This window comes from Stomoxys calcitrans, chromosome 2 (assembly GCF_963082655.1).
Source record: "Stomoxys calcitrans chromosome 2, idStoCalc2.1, whole genome shotgun sequence".
Lineage (NCBI taxonomy): Eukaryota > Metazoa > Arthropoda > Insecta > Diptera > Muscidae > Stomoxys > Stomoxys calcitrans.
This window is the reverse complement of record NC_081553.1, coordinates 62,273,932-62,298,348: the sequence shown is the minus strand read 5'-3', so window position 1 is coordinate 62,298,348 and position 24,417 is coordinate 62,273,932. Positions and strand designations below refer to the sequence as shown.

The following is a 24,417-nucleotide window of genomic DNA, read 5'->3' as shown; positions in this document are numbered from 1 at the left end:
TGATTTGGCTGAAATGTAGCATAAGGTGTTTTATTAAGTCTTCCAATAACTGTGCTAAGTATGGCGCAAATCGGTATATAACCTGATATAGCTGCCATATAAACCGATCTGGGATCTTGAATCCTTCAGCCTCTAGAGGGCGCAATTGTCATCCGATTTGGCTGAAATATTGCATGACATGTTTTGTTATGACTTTCAACAACTGAATTGAAAATGGTTCAAATCGGTCCATAACCTGATATAGCTGCCATATAAACCCATCTATGGTCTGGACTTCTTGAGCTCCTAGAGGGCGCAATTTTAATCCGATTGTAATAATTGCTTTGTTATGATAACCAACAACTGTACCAAGTACGGTTTAAATCGGTCCACAACCTGATATAGCTGCCATATAAACCCATCTAGGGTCTTGACTTCTTGAGCCTCTAGAGGGCGCAATTCATATCCGACTGGAATGAAATTTTGTACGACGGATCTTCTCATGACCATCAACATACGTGTTTGTTATGGTCAAAATCGGTCTATAGCCTGGTACAGCTCCCATATAAAGGGTGATTTTTTTGAGGTTAGGATTTTCATGCATTAGTATTTGACAGATCACGTGGGATTTCAGACATGGTGTCAAAGAGAAAGATGCTCAGTATGCTTTGACATTTCATCATGAATAGACTTACTAACGAGCAACGCTTGCAAATCATTGAATTTTATTACCAAAATCAGTGTTCGGTTCGAAATGTGTTCATTCACCGTTCAGCGATGAGGCTCATTTCTGGTTGAATGGCTACGTAAATAAGCAAAATTGCCGCATTTGGAGTGAAGAGCAACCAGAAGCCGTTCAAGAACTGCCCATGCATCCCGAAAAATGCACTGTTTGGTGTGGTTTGTACGCTGGTGGAATCATTGGACCGTATTTTTTCAAAGATGCTGTTGGACGCAACGTTACGGTGAATGAACACATTTCGAACCGAACACTGATTTTGGTAATAAAATTCAATGATTTGCAAGCGTTGCTCGTTAGTAAGTCTATTCATGATGAAATGTCAAAGCATACTGAGCATCTTTCTCTTTGACACCATGTCTGAAATCCCACGTGATCTGTCAAATACTAATGCATGAAAATCCTAACCTCAAAAAAATCACCCTTTAAATCAATCTCTCTATTTAACTTTTTGAGCCCCCATAGGGCGCAATTCTTATTCGAATTGGCTGACATTTTACACATGTCTCCAATATATAATTAAATTGTGGTCCAAACCGGACCAGATCTTGATATCGCTCTAATAGCAGAGCAATTCTTTTGTTTCATCCTTTTTTTTGCCTAAGAAGAGATGTCGGGAAAAGAACTAGACAAAATCAATCCATGGTGGAGGGTATATAAGATTCGGCCCGGCCGAACTTTGCACGCTCTTACTTGTTTTTAATTTCTTTTTGCGGAGTAATTGAAAATCGAAGAAGAAAATCCAAAAAAAATCCTAAATTATTTACATTGTCCTGGAATTTCCCATACACATATGAATGTACCAATAAAAGTGAGGGTGTATGGCAAATATTTGATTTTGTTTGTAACATTGAGTTGTCATTGACAGTTCCGACTTTTGTGCTCATTCAATTAATTCAATTTTGTTATACAAATCGAAATTAAATCTACCAATTTATTCAAATTAAATATTTAAATGTGTAAAAATGATTTATGGATGGAGTTTAAGGCTGCGTATGGTTAGAGAAGTTACCTATGGATAAAGTTAGGAGTCCACTCACACCTCAAGTGAATTTATTTTTTGAACATATGGACACATTTCTATGACATACATATGCAGATGTTGAAGGGAATAATGTAGCCGATAGCTCTCATTTAATCGAAACAAATTTACCCAAAATTTTAAATGGTTATCGTCCTTCTAGACGGCAAATCATGATCGTAGTCATCGTGTGTAGGTTTAGATTACAAAAGTGCATCGATTTTTTCCTTTCGTTGGTTTTATTTAATTTTTCGTACTCTCATTTTATAACATTTTTTGGGACAGAATGTATTTTTCAATATCTGTTAATAAATGATTACACATTTCTTTGTAAACGGTAAACGATAGACGCCATTCATCGAAAAAATCAAATAATTTTGGTTCTTTCAGACATGACTAATGGTTGAGGGATACATCTTTGTTTTCACCAATACTGCGAGGGTTCCCTTTTATGTTTCGGGATTAGAGAACACAAAAAAAAAATTTTAATCATCGAAAATCGATTTATACTTTTTCAAAATATTCCCCATTAAGATCTACATATACACTTTTGCATCCGTTTGAACCAATTGTCGAAGCACTTGCAACTCTGATTAAGGTCTGATCTCCAAACCATGCATTCTGCACGCATCAACCGCTTCTTCAGATGTCGAAAAACGTTGACCTCTCATTTTATTTTTCACGTTCGATAATAAAAAGAAATCATTCGGTACCAAGTCAAGACTATACGGAGGATGACTAGCGATGGGCTATGGTTAATTACCCGGTAAATTGGATAAATACCCGGGTATTTACCCATTTATACCCAAAAGTTGGGTACTTATAATTTTGCAGATATCTTGAATATAAAAACATTTTTCAAAAATTTTTAATGATTTCGTATTCTTTGTATGTAAACCTAACCTTCTGATCTCATAAAATCGGATTTTATTTACATATAGCCACTATATAGACCAATCTCCAGACTTAAAGTCTTGAGGCAATAAATTGGCCAGTTTTCATCCGATTTCGATGAAATTTGAGGCACACTGAGTTCTAGGAGGCCCCTATTTATTTTTGTGAAGTGCGGTTCAGATCGGACTATATTTGGATATAGCTGCCCTATAGATCGACCACCCGATCTCCCGATATAGGGCATTGAGGCCATAAAAGATCAATTTATTATCCGAATTCGATGAAATTCGGCACAGTGTGTTCTGGTAGACCCCTACCCATTCCTGTCAAATGTGGTACAGGTCGGACCATATTTGGATATAGCTATCATATACAGGGTGGCTGATGAATATTGCTACAATGATGAATATTGCTACATTTTTTTTTTCGGTGTATGGAATACATTTTTCTTTTATTCATGTTAAATTAAATTATTAAATTAATTATTAAATTATTATTAATTAAATTAATTAATTAATTAATTAAATTAATTATTAAATTATTATTATTAAATAGAAAAAAAGTTATTACATTTTTTTTTGGTAGCGGCTTTCATCAGCCACCCTGTATACCGATCACCCGATATTGAGTAATGAGCCTATGAAAGGAGCATTTTTCAACCAATTTCGATTTACGGTACCCCTCTAAACCTTTTCGTTGAATATCGTCCAGATCGGACAATATTTGAATATAGCTGCCATATGGACCGATTTTCCGATATAGAGTTTTAACCTTGGCACAGTGTGTTCTGGTAAACCCCTACCCATTCCTGTCAAATGTGGTACAGATCGGACCATATTTGGATATAGCTATCATATATACCGATCACCCGATATTGGATAATGAGCCCATAAAAGGAGCATTTTTCATCCAATTTCGATTTATGGTACCCCTCCAAACCTTTTCGTTGAATATCGTCCAGATCGGACAATATTTGAATATAGCTGCCATATGGACCGATTTTCCGATATAGAGTTTTAACCTTGGCACAGTGTGTTTTGGTAGACCCCTACCCATTCCTGTCAAATGTGGTACAGATCGGACCATATTTGGATATAGTTATCATATATACCGATCACCCGATATTGGATAATGAGCCCATAAAAGGAGCATTTTTCAACCAATTTCGATTTACGGTACCCCTCTAAACCTTTTCGTTGAATATCGTCCAGATCGGACCATATTTGCATATAGCTGCCATATGGACCGATTTTCCGATATAGAGTATTAACCCCATAAAAGCATTTTTCATCCGATTTTGAAGAAATTTCAAATTTAAAAATTATAAAGTTATGTGTGAGAGCCCGCATTGTCGTAGTGAAGAGCGATCCCTCTTCGTCGGTTGGTTTTCCAGCTTTCTTGGAAGACAACTGGCAAACAAATGGTTGTGTACCACCCAGGATTGTGTACCACTCGAACTGCCTTGTTCTAGTGGCACGATTGCGACAATTTCAGTTTTTCGGAAGAAGCTGAACATGTTTGGAAGTGCTTCGTGCGCTAGCAACTTTTGTTGGATTTGGCTCTTCTTGAAACACCCTTACAGTCGACTGCTGTTTACTTTCGGGCTCATTCGCGTAAATCCAGGATTGGTAGGTTTTGGTTGGGTATGGTAAGATTTTCTTAAATGTTGCTAGGTGAGTGGCAACACTGGTCATGGGTGTGTTTCGAAGCAATGCGATCGTATATATGGAGCGTTTCTTTCGACCAATCGACCCGAGCCTTTTCTTTTTGAACGATTCACAAATTGTGGGGAATCCAACGCGAACAAAGTTTTTGACGGTCAAATGTTCCTGCACTATTGAATGTATGCTGGTCCCACTAATTTCTAAAGTTGTCTCAATCTCACGATAAGTCACATGAAGATCATGCAATATCAATTGGTGCACAGCATCAATGGTTTTGGAACAACGTCTGACTTTGGACGACCTTCGTTTTGTAGTAAATTACGACTTCGGTTAAATTCACCATACCATCGATAAACACTAATCCTTGATGGAGCTTCATCGCCAAAAATTGAATAACCTCAAAAATGCCAAGCTTTACGAAAGAGCTGTCAGTTGGCAGATTGCAACACAAGGGTTGTCCAATACATGCATCAGATGTGCCATGTAAACGGGGTATTAGAGCTGAGGTGTTGTCGAAATCATGTGTAAAATTTCAAGGCCCATGGTTTTCCGGGTGCCTCTTTGCTGAGCCCCAAAGTTGGTCTCCTCGGCATTTTGAAAAATTGTTCGAGCTGCCAAATCTTTTTTTGTGGTCCGATTTTCAAAATACTTTTTTTTTTGCTACATAGTGCTTAAAATCACAAAAATCTGTTGAGATCTACAATATCTCTACTGGTTTCAGGGATATTCGACTTCTAATTTTTTTTTTAAATTTTAGCGGAGATTTGCTTCATATTTTGCGATTTACGAAAGCATTTGTGGTTTGATTTTCATTTTGATGGTTTGATTTTTGTTATTCGGATTAGTGACAATATTAATAATGACTTTGCCGCAGTATGCTTCAACATCCGAAAATTCAGTTATAAATGATACGGTTTGAAGGTAAAAGAAGTAAAAAGGCATTAAGTTCGGCGGGGCCGAACTTTGGATGACCTCCACCTAGGATATTTTTATTTACCACCTTTCGTCATAATACGATGAAAAATGTACCATTTATGAACCCATAGCAGCTATATGCATATATATTCCGATCTCCACTTTATACAGGAAGGCTATAAAAAGGTCTAACACAACTCATTGTAACAAAATCCATTGGTTAGAAAATGCACTTTTAAAGGGTCAAAGAACTTAAATCTGAAGATTGGTGTATGAACGTGGCAACTATGGACCGATCTGAACCATATAGGGCACGGGTATCGAAAAGCTTAAAATTCCTCACTTTGCCAAATATCAGCGAAATCGAATATTGAAGAGCCTAACACAACCCACTGTGGCAGATTTAAACGAATTTAAATAATAAACGTGCTGTTATGGTCCCAAGAACTTAAATCGGGAGATCGGTCTATATGACAGCTACATTCAAATATGGACCGATTTGGGCCTTATCGAGTAGCCTAACGCAAGTCGCTATCCCAAATTTGAGTGAAGTCGTATAAAGGGCCGAATACCTTAAATTGAGAGATCGGTCTTTATATCAGTTATATTAAAATATAGACCGATCCTAACCATACTCGGTGCGAATGTCGAGGGGCCTAAAGCAACTGCAAATGCAAATTTTGCCCATGAACATTCCACTAAGGAACTGTAGCAAACTTCTCACTAATCAATGAGTGCAGTCCGATTCAATGATAAGCGGCCTCCTTCTTAAAGCCGAGTCCGAAAGGCGTGCCGCAATGCGACAACTCTTTGGAGAGAAGTTTCATATGGCAAAGTACCTCATAAATGTCGCCAGCATTAGGAGGGGAAAACCATTGCTGAAAATTTTGTCTGATGGTCTCTCCAGGATTCGAATCCAGACGTGCAGTGTCATAGGTGGATATGCTAACCTCTGCGCTACGGTGGCCAACATTGAACGCCGGACGTTTATCGTCAGTAGAAGGCCAATTGGACTGGCTTCAGACAGTATACCAATCGCCGCTTCAATGAACTGTCACCACCCTCGAATATGCTAAAGTCTGAGAAATCATTAACGCAACAGCCGCTTGCTTTACACCAGCCGGCGCAGGCAGTAGTACTCGCAGACGAGCGCGATGGGATTCGTTATACGGACCCCACTAATCGCAGAATCAGTGAACTGAATCTGGAAATAAACAGGGTAGTCAACGAACATAAGAGGAATTTGTGACTGGAACACTTGGATCAATGTAACTTAGGCACCGGTTTAGGCAAGCTAAGCCACTCTCGAACCCCATTCTCAAACTACTGTTAAGCCACTCTCGAACCCCGGTAGACGGGATAACAGGACCTCAATCACTTTTTGCGACGTTACCGTGACTTATCCGAAGAGATCAGGTTGTTCAACCTTCTATTTATTGTGCATCCCGAGAGTGACAGGGCAAGGAGGAGAGCCATTCGCCGTAACCGTGGTCTCTGAGCCGATGGGCAGCCATCACAATTTATCCTTCAGCTAGGTCTGAAACGCTGGGTCGCGAATTATCTGCGTGGTCGCCAGTAATTTGTGGAATTTGGGGATAAGAAGTCGAAGCACCGTAGAGTTCAACAGGGAGTTGCCCAAGGCGGGGTGATATCTCCGGCACTGTTTAACCTCTACCTATCCTCCGTTCCACCCCCTCCAGACGGCATAGAGATAGAGCTGGCAAAATACCGATGTCCCTATCCATATTTAATTTTTTTGGCTGAATATCGGTTGATATTTTTCCGATGGATACTATCGCAAAAGTTAACTTTTTTGCAAAACTATACAAAAATAGGCAATCCGACACTGAATGTATCCATTAAGATAAATTGCGCCTATAGAGGGCGCAATTTTCATCCGATTAGACTAACATTTTGTGCAATGATTTCTCTCATGACTTCCGACTGACTTTGTTAACCTTGGTTTTAATTGGTTTGTGCATTGATATAAGTCGATCTCATGATTTTCAATTTGACTCATTTTCGTTTGAAATATAGGTGATGAGAAATAAACGATACTATGGATATTTATCGATAGTTTGCCAGCTCTACATAGAGATCGTACCATATGCGGACGATTGTAGGATCATGGCATCAGGCCCTCACCCATTGTTTACATCTGCGACAGGTTGAACCTCCACCTCAACGAGCTTGGCTCATATTTCGCTGCAAGAAATCTGAAGATATCCACCACCAAATCTTCAGCCACATAGTTCACTACAAATACGCTTGAGGTGAATGCCGAGCTGACTGTGGGAAATGATTCCGACCATCAAGAGTCCCCAAATACTTGGCGTCACATTTGACAGCTCTTACACATTCTCCTCACATGCCACAGCAATTTGCGATAAAGTCAAAAGTAGAAACAAGGTCCTCAAGTCATTTACCGGCAGCACTTGGGGTGCAGACAAAGAAACCTTGTTGACCACGTACAAAGCAATTAGCCGGTCTGAGGTAAGTTGTGCAGCTCCAGTGTGATCTCGTCAGCTTTGTGACATGCAGTGGAATAATATTAAGATCTGTGAGAATGCGACGGGCTCTCTCCTCAGTTATCATGTGGACCACCTCCATCAGGGAACAAAAATCCTACCAGTGCGAAGACATAACTACATGCTGTCTAAGCAATACCTTTTGGGCTGTTATCGCAGAGACCATCCAAATCATCATCTTGTGGATAGAGAACAGGTAGCAGATGCGTTAAATAGCTACCGGCAAAATGTAGTCCTTGGGGAACGACCGCCTCCCATTGCACCTGATGAATTTGACCTACCCCGGCAAATCAGAGTAGTTCTGGCTCAATTACGTTCCGGCAGATGCAGCCGCCTCAACTACTACAGAGCAAGGATCGATGCCGACTTGCAAGATGCATGTCCCGATTGTAACCAGGGACCACACGATACTCGTCACCTGTTCAACAGCCCAACCAGACCTACTCGACTCAGACCCAGATCCCTGTGGACCGACCCTTAGTCTTAATCGCAGAGTTCTTGGGTCTTGACACTCAAAAGAATCAAGCAGACAAAGGACAGAACACAACAAACTGTCAATGTATTGTGTTTGGCCAACATTCTGTTTAAAATCCCCAGATTTTTCATTCATTTTGTGGCATCAAAAGGAGACCTATTTCAGGTTTCTCTGTTAAATATAAGATGCCTAATTCCTCTCACTTTAAAGGTGGGATTTCTCAATCAAATTTCTCGCAAACATCTGTAGCCATTGTGTCATAAAAAGTGTTTATTACAAATTTAATTTCAAAGCCATTTGATTTACGGCTGGGATTCATAACCCAAACCAAAAGAAACAAACCCCTTAAACAAAATCCGTATTTGCAAGGATTAGTGAATTTTACTTTTGCGTTCATATTTGGGTCAAATTGAAATTCTTAATTGGGTCAAGCCCAGATGAAAATCAGCACATCAGGCTGATGTGGCCCATTATTTTCGAGGGAAACATTTCAAATATACCAAAAATAAAAAAAAATGCAAAAAATATTCATAATGTACTTACCGTTGAATGTTCATCGCAGTTCAACATGCCATAGAAATCCTCGCTGGGATCACGTTTAAAATTTATAATGGAATCGACGGCACTCATATTGAAGAGGGATTTTTGCGCTGGAACGTTGTTAGGAATTTATAACCTATTTAATTGAAAATTAAAGCAGGTGGTTGTGAGTAGTGGTAGTGGTAGTTGTAGTTGTAGCTGTAGTTGGGTTCGTTATTTCACAAAGCAAAGAACTAACACTCAAACACTGACATTTCTCAATTGAATGATGGTTTTTTTTCGTTGTTTGTTTGTTTGTAGGCAAATAGAGAAAAATAAATGAGCAGAGAAAAAAATTACATAAATAGCTTAAAGAGGGGACATGATTGTAAGTATCGACATGTATCGCCAATATCTCATGTGAAGCAGATAATAGAACAAAAAAACTATATAAATTTATTAGATTTGCAATTGCAATAATTGAAAAACCACATTGTCAATTTCATGCCATTCATGATAAAAATAGTAAAAGCTAGAATATAAATTGACTATCAACACTTCCGATAGCAATTGACGTAGTTACTACTTTCCACTGTTGATGAGAACGATGACATTGATAAGGGAGATATACACATGTAGGTGATGTGGATGTTATGCATCTTCTTAAGGTTAAGTAGGTTGTGTAGAACCCTTTTATAATTGTATGCCCTAGACCACTACAGCGGCAAAGGGGCTTATGGCATAGTGAAATTGTTTATAATACCCAACAAGTAAAAGCGTGCTAAGTTTGACCGGGCCGAATCTAATATCCTCTCCACCATGGATCGGATATGACGAGTTCTTTTCCCGTTATCACTTTTTGGACAAAGTATAAAAGACAAGTAAAAGCGTGCAAAGTTCGGCCTGGCCGAATCTTATATACCCTCCACCATGGATCACATTAGTCGAGTTCTTTCCCGGTATCTCTTTTTAGATAAACAAAGGATAAAAGAAAATAATTGCTTTGCTAATTGAATTGAATGTTGGAGACCACCGTAGAAGTATATGTGTAAAATTTCAGCCAACTCGAATAAGAATTGGGCCTTTTAGGAGCTCAAAAAGTAAAATAGGGAGATCGCTTTATAGGGGAGCTGTATCAGGCTAGAGACCGATTCAGACCATATATGACGCGTATGTTGGAGGTCATATAATCTGGTAATAATTAGGCCTTTTGAGGCTCAAGAAGTGAAAATCACAGATCGGTTTATATGGTAGCTGTATCAGGTTATTGACCGATTTAAGCCCTATTTGGCGCAGTGGTGAAAAGTCATAACAAAACACTACTAAACACAGTTGTTGGAAGTCATAACAAAATAACCCATGCAAAATTTCAGCCAAATCGGATAGGAATTGCGCCCTCAAGTGGGCAAAGAAGTCCAGATCAAGATCGGTTTATATGGCAGCTATAACAGATTATGGACCGATTTAAACCATACTTGGCACAATTATTGGAAATCATAACAAAACACCTCATGAAAATTTTCAGTCAAATCTGTTAAGAATTGCGTCTAGAGGCTCAAGAAGTCAAGACCCCAGATCATTTTATATGACAGCTATATCAGGTAATGGACCGATTTGAACCATACTCTACACAGTTGTTGGAAATTATAACAAAACACTTCATGCAAATTTTCAGCCAAATCGGATAAGAATTGCGTCCTCTAGTGGCTCAAGAAGTCAAGATCCCAGATCGCTTTATATGACAGCTATATCAAGACATGGACCGATATGACCCTTTTACAATCCCAACCGACCTACACTAATTAGAAGTATTTGTGCAAAGTTTTAAGCATATAGATTTACTCCTTCGAAAGTTAGCGTGCTTTCGACAGACAGACGGACGGACAGATGGATAAATATCGCGCCCTCTAGAGGTCCAAGGATTTAATCGCTGCCTGGCTGTCTGAGAAGATATTTATGCCAGAAGTCGTAATGACATTATATCTTAGCCATGCCACAACTTCCCTAATTGTAAGGATCTCCGCTTGATACACACTGCACACTTTTCGATATGACCAATTCTAGATCTTTAGGGTACACCCCAAAGTCCACCTGGTCGTCTAGTTTGGAACGGTAAGTATAAAAGTCTCTGTAACTTCTATTACCAGGGATATCGTCGTTTTAATTGGTTATATCTGGAATAGTGGTACAGTACTTTAAATCAAAAAGCGGCTCAGATAGGATGTAATCTACACTGCCTGGAACATCGGATATTGTATCAAGGATAACACAGTGTTCGTTGCCTTCACATGACAAAGAAGAAAGCTCCCTTAGACTCACGGCAGTGGTCGCAGCAATTTGTCTAGCCATAATGTCCAGAGGCATAAGATGTAGCATTAAATTCAGTGCATCATATATTGTCGTCCTATGTGCGGCTGTGATGCACAACAAGCCTTCCTTTGAATCCCGTTAAGTATTGAGCAGTAGGTGGACTTTTGAAGCGCCATCCACCAGACCACAACACCATATAGCATATCGGCAGATCGGTCTATATGGGTGCTATATAATGATATAGTCCGATATAACCTATCTTCGAAGATAACTTGCATATGGACGAAAAAAGAATTTGTGCAAAGTTTCAACTCAATATCTCTATTTTTAAAGACTGTATCGTGATTTCAACAAACAGACGTACGAACGTACTGACGGACATGGCTCGAAAAAGAAAATTTTATATTAGCAATTTCCTTCTACTCACAAAATTCTTAATTGTTTTTCCATGCCAAGCTACTAAGTTGGCTCATGTCTGGCAAGGTGTCCCCACCTATGTACTGGTGTCGCAAAAGTCGCGCAATGACATAGGAAATGCTCCAACGTCTCATCATCTTCCCCACATGGCGTACACTTGCTATCACGTATCACACCAATTTTGCATCAGTGTGCTCGTAGTCCTATGTGTCCCGTTGTGCTACCAATAGCTATACTGACCTCCTTCTAACTTCCTATCAGAAATAGCCTCGTCATCTCACGATCCGAATCACCCCATAATGTGTAACACTGTTCCACAGTGTTTCATGCGTTCGTCGCCCACGTTTTTAACTCGGACTGCGTCGACCCGAAAAGCTTCGGGTTAACCAAGTTTATGATGGCAGTCCTGTGGACTTCACTGCCAAATCCTCTGCCCTTTTATTCCCGGCACCCAAACGATGCGGATTATGCCATCCTCAGAAACGGTGTTAATCTTCTTCTTATACTCCAATACTGTTCGCGACCTTACCATCCTGGTAGGGACATCGAGGAAGAAGAGACTATAGAACACCTTCTGCGTGTGTGTCCCACATTTGCAGTCAGAAGGAGTTCCACCTTAGGTTCTCATTTCTTTGAGCACCTGTCTGATTTAGCGGATGTGAACATTCGCAGGTTGTTGGGCTATTTAAAGCGATCTGGATGGTTCAACGGTAGGAACTAGAAGGTATCTTCCTTCTTCTGTTTATGCAGTATCACAATGGACGAAAACGTCTAGGTGAGTCTGACTGTAGATTGCCACTTAAACATGTCCTAACCTAACCTACTAACCTTATGGTCCGGCACCCAAACGATGGGGATTAGGCCATCCTCAGAGTAGGTGTTAATCTCCTTCTTATACTCCAAGACTGTTCGTGACCTTACCACCCTGGTTGTTATTTGCCCTTATGACCATTTTACTGTGCGTAAAGATGTTCACACTCCAAGTTCTCGCGTTATTATCACATCACCTCACACATTCCGTGATCGCCAGATCTCCGCCTGCAGGACCGATTTATGGTCAGACAGTCTAAAAAAGATCTCGGTCCTTGGGTCCTCACTGTAGACCCCCAGGCCCACTCTGTCCTCTAGCTTTGATCCATCCATGTAATATGATCTTCCAGATGGCAATACTAGGGTTCCGTCAGTCCAAGACTGTGTCGCTGTCAATGGGTCGGATAGGATATCGGGAACAGTCTCCAGTTCCCTAGTAGAACTGGTCCTCTTCGCTCCTCCGATGCCAAGACAACATGTTCTCTGAACCTTTTTAATGATGCTTATGTTGCACTTTTTCTCCATCGCTGTCCACCAAACAACTGAGATGTAAGTAAGAATTGGTTTTATGACGCTCCTCTAGAGCCAATGGACTATCCTCGGATTCAGGCCCCATTTCGAGCCTATCGCCCGTCTACATAATGCCCAAAATCTGTGAACATTCTCAGTGCGCTTCTGAATGTGACACTTCCAATTAAGTCTCCTGTTCAAGATCACACCTAAGTAATTGACCTTGTCAGATCAAAATCGTCTTAATGAGGAAATAAATAAATTGACCCACCTTCGTTTTCCTCGTGAACAGGCATAATTCAGTCTTCTCCGGATTAACATTGAGACCTCTGGGTCTATTTCAGTCATATGCCGTATACAAGACCCTTTCGACCCTCCTGCATAGCTGGTTTGGATCCTTTCCCCTTAGAAGTATTATAACATCGACTGCGTAGCAGATAGGCTCAAATCCCTCCTCAGTCAGGTTTTTATGGTGGTTACCCAAAGTAGTGGCTATCGACCTGTTCGCAGAAAAGCTTCCAGGAGGCACATTTTTCCACTCTGGTAATCTTATCGTATTCCCTGAGCCGTGTAAGGTATATATTCCGATATAATTCCGCTTTTTTACGATGTGTTCTCTTATAAAGGCTGCGGACCGTCTTCCCAGTGTTTTTCCGAGGCTGATTTCCTTTCTCGAAGAAAACAACTATCTTCGAAAGACTCCACCAGTGCAGTCGTAATTCTGTTGACATTGTCGATTGGGTAATCCAAATTATCTTGCACAAGTCTTTTTCTGAGTAGTCTTCCGAATTTTGGCCAGTTGATTTTCAACTTACCAAAATTTTTATACCCACCACCATAGGATGGGAGTTTACTAATCTAGTCATTCCGTTTATAGCACCTTGAAATATTGATCTAGGACCCCATGAAGTATAAATATTTTTGATCGTTTCGAAATTCTGATTCAAACTAGCCATGTCCGTCCATCTGTCCGTCTGTCGAAATCACGATAGCGGTCGAACGTGTAGAGCTAGCCAGCTTGAAATTTTGCACAGGTACTTTATATTGATATAGGTCGTGGGGTATTTCAAATGGGCCATATCGGTTCAGATTTGGAAATAGGTCCCATATAAACCTATCTCCCGATTTGAGTTCTTGAGCCCATGGAAGCCTCAATTTCCGATTTGACTCAAATTTTGCATATTGTATTCTGTTATGACTTCCAACAACTGTGCCAAATACAGTCTAAATCGGTCAAGAATCTGATGTAGCTCCCATATAAATCGATCTCCCGAATTGACTTCTTGAGCCCCTGGAGGTCTTAATTTTCATCTGATTTGGCTGAAATTTTGCACATAGTATTCTGTTATGACTCCTAATAGCGGAACCAAGTACGGTCCAAATTGGTCTATAACCTGATATAGCTCCCATATAAACCGATATCCCGATTTGGCTTCCTGAGCCCCTGGAAGCCGCAGTGGTTGTCCGATTTGGCTGATATTTTGCACATAGTGATCTGTTGTAACTTTTAATAATTGAGCCAAGTGTGGTCTTAATCGGTTCATAACCTGATATAGCTCCCATATAAACCGATCTCCCGATTTGACTACTTGAACCCCTGGAAGCCTCAATTTTTGTCAGATTTGGCTCAAATATTGCACATAGTATTCTGTTATGACTTCCAACAACTGTGCCAAGTACAGTATAAATCGGTCAAGATTCTGATGTAGCTCCCATATAAACCTATCTCCCGATTTGACTTCTTGAGCCCCTGGAAGCCTCAATTTTCATCCGATTTGGCTGAAATTTTACACATAGTATTCTGTTATGACACCTAATAGCGGAGCCAAGTACGGTCCGAATTGGTCTATAACCCGATATAGCTCCCATATAAACCGATATCCCGATTTGACTTCCTAGCCCCTGGAAGCCGCAATTGTTGTCCGATTTAGCTGATATTTTGCACATAGTGATATGTTGTAACATTTAATAACTGAGCCAAGTGTGGTCCGAATCGGTTCATAACCTGATATAGCTCCCATATAAGTCGATCTCCCGATTTGACTTCTTGAGCCCCTGGAAGCCTCAATTTTCATCCGATTTGGCTGAAATTTTGCACATAGTGATCTGTTGTAACATTTAATAACTGAGCCAAGTGTGGTCCGAATCGGTTCATAACCTGATATAGCTCCCATATAAGTCGATCTCCCGATTTGACTTCTTGAGCCCCTGGAAGCCTCAATTTTCATCCGATTTGGCTGAAATTTTGCACATAGCATTCTGTTATGACTCCTAATAGCTGAGGCAAGTACGGACTAAATTGGTCTTTAACCTGATATAGCTCCCATATAAACCGATCTCTCGATTTGACTTCTTGAGCCCTTGGAAACCGCAATTTATGTCCGATTTGGCTGAATTTTTGCATGTAGTGGTTTGCTATGACTTCCAACACCTGTGTTCAGTACGGTCCAAATTGGTCTATAACCTGATATAGCTGCCATGTAAACCGGTCTCTCGATCATCCTTGTTCGGTTCCTAGAAGCTTTAATTTTTGCTGGTTTGACAGAAATTTGGTATGTATACATTTTTAGAAGAACCCTTGGTGGTGGGTTCCCAAGATTAGGCCCGGCCGAACTTAGAACGCTTTAACTTGTTTTGACATAAATTTAAAATATTTTCCATACAAGTTTTTACTTTTTAGTTTTTAATATTTGTTATATTTTAAATTCCAAATTTATTATTTTTCATCATATTTATATACATATTTTTTTTATTTTACACTATTTTTTTGTTTTTATTATTGTTTATATTGTTAATCAACGTTCTCGTCATGCATTTGAATCTCTCAACAAGTGGAAACATTTTAGAAGAGTAACGAAAACGAGTTCACGATTTTGAATTTCAAAATTCTTTTACAAGTTTTTGCAATCGATTTCGTACCAGAGAGCAAGAGAGCTTGGCTTACTCAAGGCATATTGTTTTATTGACCTTAGTAAATTGAAACGTAATTTGGCAAAATTAAAGGCGGGGGGCTTAAAAACATTAAACGAAAATTAAAAAACAAAATCTTGTTTTTTATGCATCCGGACTACACTTTCACTTAACTTAACCCTGAATTTTAAGCAACGCAAAACAACAATCAGTTGTCTTAATAATCTAAGTAATTTTTAATTTTTTTTCATATTTTGTAGAGTAGAGGTTCTGTTTCTTCTCATCCATTCATTTATTTATAATCTAAGCAAGATTTTTTTTTTGTTTTTCTCTATATTTTTCAAACCACATTCTGTTTAATCTCTTTTTTTGAGAAATTTAGCAAACACTGTTTTCTGTCTTCTTAAAACCGCAAATAAACAAAAATGCTGAGTAGCGTAGAATTGAAATTAACCAAAACACTTCTTTTTCTTTTGCTTTAATTGAAAACCAACCGTGTTTATTTGTTTAGCTAAAACGTTTCGCGTTGTTGTCTTGGCCGCGTTGTTGCTGGCAATAAGTCAAAATTGTTACTGCCACTGCCACTTGTTCGGACGTTGTTTTGCTGAATGAAATGAAAACAGAAAAACCAGAATGCGTCTCTTTCTCTCTCTCAGAAGCAGCAGCAGCAGCAGAGTTGCCCACTCACAGCTTTAGTTGAGTAGCTGTTTTGTTTTTAAACCTTCCTTCCCCTCCCCTCTTTTACCCATACTAAACGTTTGTCAATGTTCATCATCATGACATTTTGCTGGAATAAACCAGAATCTGACACATATAAAATTTCAATTTGTCTGGATTACAACCTCCACATATTCTCATTCTCTCTTTCTCTCTCTCCAGTAATACCTAACAACAACAACAATAACACATCCACCTCCACCATAAGCAACAGTGTTATTGTTATGTCGCAGCAGACCGACCACTGGCTATGTAGCAAACCTCTTGCTCTCGTTTTCTTTGAGAAATCTCCACCACGTTGGCTTAAATAACTCAAAGCTTCAACAGCTTTAAACATGCTTTGACGAGGGCCTAAAAATAATTTTGGGAATTTGCTAATTATTGCCATAAGTATAGTTTAAATTACAAATAAGTTTGGAATAAATGTGATAAATATTGATTAAATTATTTTTTTTTATCAAAACCAAAATTTACTCAGTCAGAATATGAGGTCAAATCAGCGAATATTTTTACATGGTACATATTAAGACTCAATTATTTGATTCGATATGTTTTTTTAAACAGGTCCATGGCTCAGAGGTAATGAGCACATGTGTTCAAATCCTGGCGAGAACATCTAAAATGTCAGCTATAGTTATCCCCTCCTCTTGTGGGCCTCTTACCTAAGGTAGTCGGCCGTGTAAACTTCTCTACTAAAGTAGTGTCGCTCTGCGGCAAGCCGTTCAGGGACGTTAATAAAAAGCATTGAGCTTAAACTTGTGTCGGACGATATGTACATACATATATGATATGAGAGAAGCACCCCCGCTGTTCCTTAATGCAATGTTGATGGGCAAATTATTATTTTTGTTTATTTTTTTTAACGAACGAATTACGTTGGTTTTGGCTTATTCATGCGGTCGTTTGATGGTTTTTTTTGGGTTTTTTGGACGAAGATCAAATCGGAACCATTTTGGCCACCAAAAACCATTTGGTCAACTTAAGGTACTAAGGTCCAAGTAGAATTTTAGAAAATTCTACTTGAACATCGTGCATTGTGTGCAAGGGGTCGTATTGGACTTGGACTTCTCTATTCCCATTGAACTTCCGTCAAGGATATATATGTATAGCTGTCATATAGACCGATCTGCCGATAAAGGGTCTGAAGCCCATAAAAGCTTTATTTATTACCCGATTTCGCAGAAGTTTGAAACATTGAGTACTTTTACGCCTCCTGACGTAGGACCCAAATGTTGTTCAGATCGGGTTATATTTAGATATAGCTGCCATATAGACCGATCTGCAGATAAAGGGTCTGAAGTCCTGAAATTTGAAGCAGTGAGTAGTCTTAGTTCTCCCGACATCCGTCCGAAATACGGTTGTGATCGGACTATATTTAGATATAGCAGCCACACAGACCGATATCCCGATAAAGGGTCTAAAGCGAATAAAAGCTTTATTTTTTATCCGATTTCGCAGAAATTTGAAACAGTAAGTAGTTTTAGGCCACCCGCTATTCGACCCAAATATGGTTAAGATCGGACTGTATTTAGATATAGCTGTCATATAGACCGATGTGTCGATTAAGGGCCTGAAGCTCATAGAAGCTTTATTTATTACCCGATATTGTTGAAATTTGAAATAAAATATTCAACAGTGCCTTATATTTATTAGACCTCTCAATATCCGTGTCGAATTTGGGTGCATAAGTTATCCAATAATCACCGGATTGTGATAAGAGGGGGATTTCATATATACCCGATGTGGTGGGTATCCAAAGTTCGGCCCGGCCGAACCTCGTGCCCTTTTATTTGTTTACCTATAAATCCGTTTTGGCCAAGCGAGGACACAGAAAAACCAAGCAGGTTATCCAACGATCATAAATTTAAATTGTCGCGGTGAAATTTTCAGATATTGCACACTATGTCTAAGAAGGCGGACTTATTTTTAGGTAGACATCGGGTATTTAGATGATATCCTCATAAATTCCCGATATCCACAAGAAGTCCTTGAGTCCACCCCCGATGCTCAACTCTTAAGGTTGGCCAGAATTTTACTGGCAATTAAGCTTTATCACCTCGAATCTTACCAACAAAAAGCTCACTAGACGGAGATCCAAAAGGAATAGAAGAGCCCAAGTGAGGAACCAGAAAACCTAAAAGTAAGTCCGCCTTCTTAGACATAGTGTACATTATCCAATAATTTCATGCTGAGGGTTGCGTTGTAGAGAGTCTCCTGTGTGTTAGAACGGTTCAAGCCCGAGAATTATGCAGTTTCTTGATGTCGGCAAAAATAATAGGGCGGATCTTGCTGAGCTAAGAAATCGGGGTTTGGAGTATATACCTTCATTGTGATACAGACGATAAGGCGTTCCAAACAATTCAAAAAAAGCGAATGATCTGACGGAATGATGCGGAAATGGGGATAAGGCTACGCTTCAGGCATCGAGAAATGGGAATAAGCTGATAATGTCGGCAAACATTTGGTTGGAAAGCATCGTTTCTTCAAGCGTTCATTTTAGATAGATGGAAAAAGGCGTTTGGAGACATGGACGGATTTCCGGCTCTAGAAAATCGAATCGAACGGCTCAGCGTCTGAGAAATGGGTTGTGAGGGCTGTTGGATAGGCTTTGGGTTAAACAGACGAAAAGATGGATGGAATAGAAAATCTGAATATTCTAGGAATTGTGAAAGCCCATTTTATATTGTGATCGACGAGTATATACCTTAAACGCAGATAATGTTTGGTCGTATAGGTGATGCATCTAACAATTTCGCAAACCTCAGAAGCTCGTAATCAGACGGAACAATCTGACGCATATATGATGACAATCTTTCAGGACTCAAACAGACAGAAAGATAATATGGCTAGAGCTTCAAGAGTTTCCTGAAATTGTCTTCAGAAGTTAGGAATAGAAAGATGGAGAAATGGTGTCTTGCAAAAGTGTCTAAGCTTGGAAAAAAATTTAAAAACGTGTTCTTTTATGCTGTTGACAACATTAAATCTTTGATTTGTGAAAGGGAGTTGTCGACTAGTCTGTTAGTACGAAACCCTAAAAGACACAGCATCTGAGAGAATTGAAATCATCCAAGTCCCTTTACCTTGGAGCTGTCGACCAATCTATGGACCAATCATTCGAAAGACCCCCAAACTTATGAAGCAGCATTACGTAAGGCTTCTATGAGACATTATCTCAAGACATAATTTTCTTAATTTTTGTCAAAATATTGATTTGTGTTCTACAAATTTGGTCAAAATTTGATTTCTACAAATTTTATCAAAATTTAATTTCTATATGAACTTTTATCAAAATATCATTTCTAAAGAAAATTTATTTTATTTCTGTCAAAAATGTTGTCGAAATTGTATTTCTATCAGAAATTTTTTCAAAATTTCCTTATACACAAAATTTTCATCATTACACAAAAATACATGCATTGGGAAAAAGTAAAGCTAATAGACAGTGTTGTCGAGCGTGGTTAATGTGGTAATTGTATCATAGATGCGTTGTCGATTCGATACGATTCAAATACAACATACCTACGCACGGCCGTTGAAGCCATCACACCTAAAATGGTTGAATAGTCTTATAACCAAAGACGGAACGTGTCCCATAGTGGTTGGTGTGTGTTGCTATCTTTGGCTTCCCTTTTCCATTTGCATCTCCGATCATCCAGCTCGTCTCGAAAGAGAAACAAACAAAAATTTACCAAAATTTAATTTCTATAGAATATTTTGTCAAAATTTCATTTCTATAGGAAATTTTTCAAAATTAAATTTTTGTAAGAAATTTTATAAAATTTTCATTTCTAAAGGAAAGTTTTTAAAAATATTATTTTATTTTATTTTATTTATTTTCATTTATTTTTCAAATTTCTTTACTTTCAGAAATTTTTGTCCAAAACTTCTTTATTAGGAGAAATTTTTCCTAACAAATAGAATTTTTTTCATAATTTCATAATATTGTAATGAAAATGGTTTTTGTAATGACAACATTTTATGTTTTCTATTTTCAGACCGAAAATTTCGATATTGAAACTTTATTTTAAGGTAAGTAGTGTAAAATACTTGCTTGCTATTATCAATCTTAAATATTCCTTTATATACATTATTTCCCACCATTAACTAATTCCCCTCGTTGGCCGTTAAACTGGAAATTGATTCACTTTTATTACTACGAACAAAAAATAATTGTGGGGTTTTTTTTATCCCCATACTCTTGCTGCGTTCTAGGTCAAACATTTATTATACTCTCTGGCCAGGAAAATTCCCAATAACCTATAACATAAAAATAACAGCTTCTCCCCACATACATGCAGAAACAGCCGCCAGGGCATATAAATCAACCTCCCTTAATCACTACAAAATAACAACAACAACGGCACCAACTCCGTGAGCATGCTACCCTCCAAACATTTGGAAGTGACTTTCTCACTCCCTCCCAGAATAGTCACTTTTTAGGTCCTTTTGGATGATAGTTTGTAGAGATTTCAAGGTTTACAACAACAAAATACATTAGTGTCGGAATTCAATCATTCATGTTTCGCTAATTAGTTTCTCATAATCAACTGTTATTGCTGCAAATTTAAAAATAGATTTTTTGTTGTTGTTTTGGACGCTAACTCAAAAAATCCCAAACAAGAGAATGTATGTTAACTTAGCCTTCTGTAATGAAGAAAGGCCGGTAGCACAGAGGGATAGTATACGCCTCACAATCGTAAGGTTGGCTGTTCAAATCCCAGTCAGGGAAAATCATTGCAAATAAAATCTTCGATTATTAATCCTGATTTGGAAAAGAAATAAATTTGAAAGAGAAATAAAAATAAGCCTCACTCTAAAAGGTAAAAAAAAAACATTTGGCAAATAAAAATTTATTTTTATAAATGACGTTGGTAATCGAATTTTACACTTTTTTTAGTGCCTATTTAGTCACTCATGGGTATATATCGCCAAGTGGCACGTTTTCTCCCGTACCGAGACACTAATTAGAGTAAAAAATGATATCGCCTGAGATTGTTTTCAACTTCCTTGAGTGCAGATTTAGTGACTCGCACGATAGAAAATGTTTGGAGGGTATTTACTCGTATACCAATATACGAGTATTTCTTTATTTTCAAACTGTTGCTTGTGCTGGCTGGATCGCTGGCTTTCTTTGCATGCTTACCACCCCCCAACCCACTACCGTTGCTATCTATAGCAGCCAGTGAATGAATGTTGTTTTAACACTGACTTTGGCTCTCTATTGATAAGAAAATAATCTGTGTCAGCTTAAGCTTCACTCTCATCATGATGAGATACTGAGATACTTCTTTCTGGGTAAAGTCTCTTTTTCTTTGTATCAATTCCATTTGTTCTTTAGTGGGTGAGCAAGTGAGCTACCAAGTTTCATTTGCTCTCTTATTGTGAGCAGTAGCAGCGGAGAAATGCACCAGCATGCGCATCACATGGATGTTTGGGTAGAGCTTTTTCTATGCATTTTACTGGGAGCTAGAGATGCCAATATTGACAATTTTAATACGTAGTGGGAGTTTTGGGGGGAAGTGATGAGTATGATAGGAGAGAAGAATTTAATAGTAACAGGTAGAAAGGCGTTAAGTTCGGCCGGGCCGAACTTTGGATACCCACCACCTCGGGTATATATGTAAACCACCTTTCGTCAAAACCCGGTGAAAAATGCATACCTTATGACCCATAACAGCTATATCAAAATAAGTTCCGATTTGCACCAAATACTAATAAGTACAAGCCATTGTTCAATTGTGTATAACAAAATATTGGTCTTTTTAGTAGCTATATCTAAAAATAAACCGATCTGAACCATATACGACGCGGATGTCGAAAAGCCTAACACATGTCACTGTGTCAAATTTCAATTAAATCGGATTGTAAGGACAAGACTTTAAATCGAGATATCGGTCTATATGGACTGATTAAGGCCAAGTTGCAAATAAATGTGGAAGAGCCTAGCACAACTCACGGTCCCGTGAGTTGGGGCCCTTTATGGCCCCAAAACCTTAAATCGAGAGATCGGTCTTTATGGCACTTTATCCAAATTTGAACCGATCTGAGTCAAATTGAAGAAGAATGTCGAAGGGCCTTGCACAACTCACTGTCCCAAATTTCGGCGACATCGGACAATAAATGTACCTTTTATGGGCCCAAAATCTTAAATCGAGAAATCGGTCTAGGCAGTTATATGCAAATATTGATCGATCTAGGCCAAATTGTAGAAATATGTCGAGGGGCTTAACTTTACTCACTGTCCCAAATTGCGGCGACTTCGGAGAAAAAAATTCGCATTTTATGGGACCAAGACCTTAAATCGATTGATTGGTCTATATGGCATCTATATCCAAATCTGGACCGATCTGAGCCAAATTAAAGAAGGATATTAAAGGGCGTAAGAAAACCCACTGTCCTAAATTTTGGCAAAATCGGACAATAAATGCGTTATTCATGGACCCATGACCTTGAATCGAGAGATCGGTCTATATGGCAGCTATACCCAATTCTGGACCGATCTACGCCAAATAAAAGAAATATGCCGAAGGGCTAACACAACTCACTATCCGAAATTTTGGCGACATCGGACAATAAATGCGCCTTTTATGAGCCCAAAGCCTTAAATCGAGAGATTGGTCTTTATGGCAGCTATATCCAAATCTAGACCAATCTAGGTCGAATTGAAGAAGAATGTTGAAGGGCCTAACAAAACCCACTGTCCCAAATTTTTGCGTAATCGGACAATAAATGTGCCTTTTATAGGCCCAAGACCTTTAATAGAGAGATCGGTCTATATGACAGCTATACCCAAATCATGACCGATATGGGCCAAATTGAAGAAGGATGTTAAAGGGCCAAACAAAACCCACTGCCCAAATTTTAGCAAAATCGGATAATAAATGTGCCTTTTATGCGAGATCGGTCTATATGGCAGCTATACACAAATCTAGACCGATGTACGCCAAATAAGGGAAAGATGTGGAGGGGCCTAACACAACCCACTCTCCCAAATTTCGTCGAAATCGGTTACGAATGTCGCGTTCAACGCAGACGGCCCAAACCTGCGCGGCCCAAGGGTGAATACAATACGTCTACCAACGCCCCCACGGTACTCGGTTGAAAACGCTAATCCACGCCGAGCTTATGCTCTACCCTCGATTTGGGTACAAACTAGAGCCACCACTTTGCTCCCTACTGGGGCCTCACCATTGTCAGGCTGCAACCGAAGTTCCAGGGGCTCCTGACACCCGTGGTTCCAGATTATAGTCTCCGGTCAGACTTCGTAGCCTTAAAAGACTACTACCAGTTGAACCCCAAACAGTTTCGGACTGGTCACCTGGATGAAATGAATCGCCCTAAGCCGACCTCAAGCCAGCATACAAAAGTATGCATCAAACATACAACAGGGCCATATACTCATACACAAACAGGACACGGTAGCCCTCACGGTAGCCCTCACGCCACACATATCTGCATCAACATGGGACTCACAATCAACGCGGCCACCCTCACGGATGACCGAACACAACTACAACAGCTACGGGACCCAACAATGGTCAAACACCGCTGCATCAACATGGGAAAGGCAGGTGCCAGGCCATGTCATGCGCAAAACCAAATCACTCGGTCGCGCCAGTACAGAAATACCTCGTTATGGATAACTAGCGTGTATTCATCCCTCCACGAAGTCTTGTCCGCCTCCTAAGAAATACTTCCCGGGAAAATGTGATCAGCCTTGCAAGCAACATATGGACCACCATATATGGACTAAGACCCCAATCGCTTTTCAGAACACGCTTAACCCTACCGGCTACTCCAGTCCTCTTCTCCTTCACCCGATCCTAACGGACCAGGAAACCCATTCTCTCCGAAACAGTCACTCACAGATATTTAACGAGCGCTACATTCCTGATGCTAACTCCACCAGATCGAATCGTGGGTGGACGATTCCACGACATGATGCCCTTGAACAACATTGTCACGGTTTTGTCCTTCGCGACGTCAACACCAACACGATCGCTCCATTT

At 39.3% G+C, this 24,417-nt stretch overlaps 1 protein-coding gene across 3 annotated transcripts in view; it reads right to left on the bottom strand.

Annotated features, from left to right (window-relative positions):
• Positions 1–16,293, bottom strand: part of LOC106082720 (J domain-containing protein) — a 153,267-nt gene extending 136,974 nt beyond the window's left edge. For 2 of the 3 annotated variants that reach the window (XM_013245414.2, XM_013245418.2), the window contains exons 1-2: positions 16,186–16,293; positions 8,759–9,002 (exon numbers count right to left, since the gene is read on the bottom strand). In XM_013245414.2, coding sequence (XP_013100868.1) covers positions 8,759–8,845 — 87 coding nt within the window. In that variant the 5' untranslated portion in view covers positions 8,846–9,002; positions 16,186–16,293. The remainder of the gene's footprint in view (positions 1–8,758; positions 9,003–16,185) is intronic. The other variant, XM_013245416.2, reaches the window with a different exon arrangement.
• Between the last annotated feature and the right edge of the window lie 8,124 nt (positions 16,294–24,417).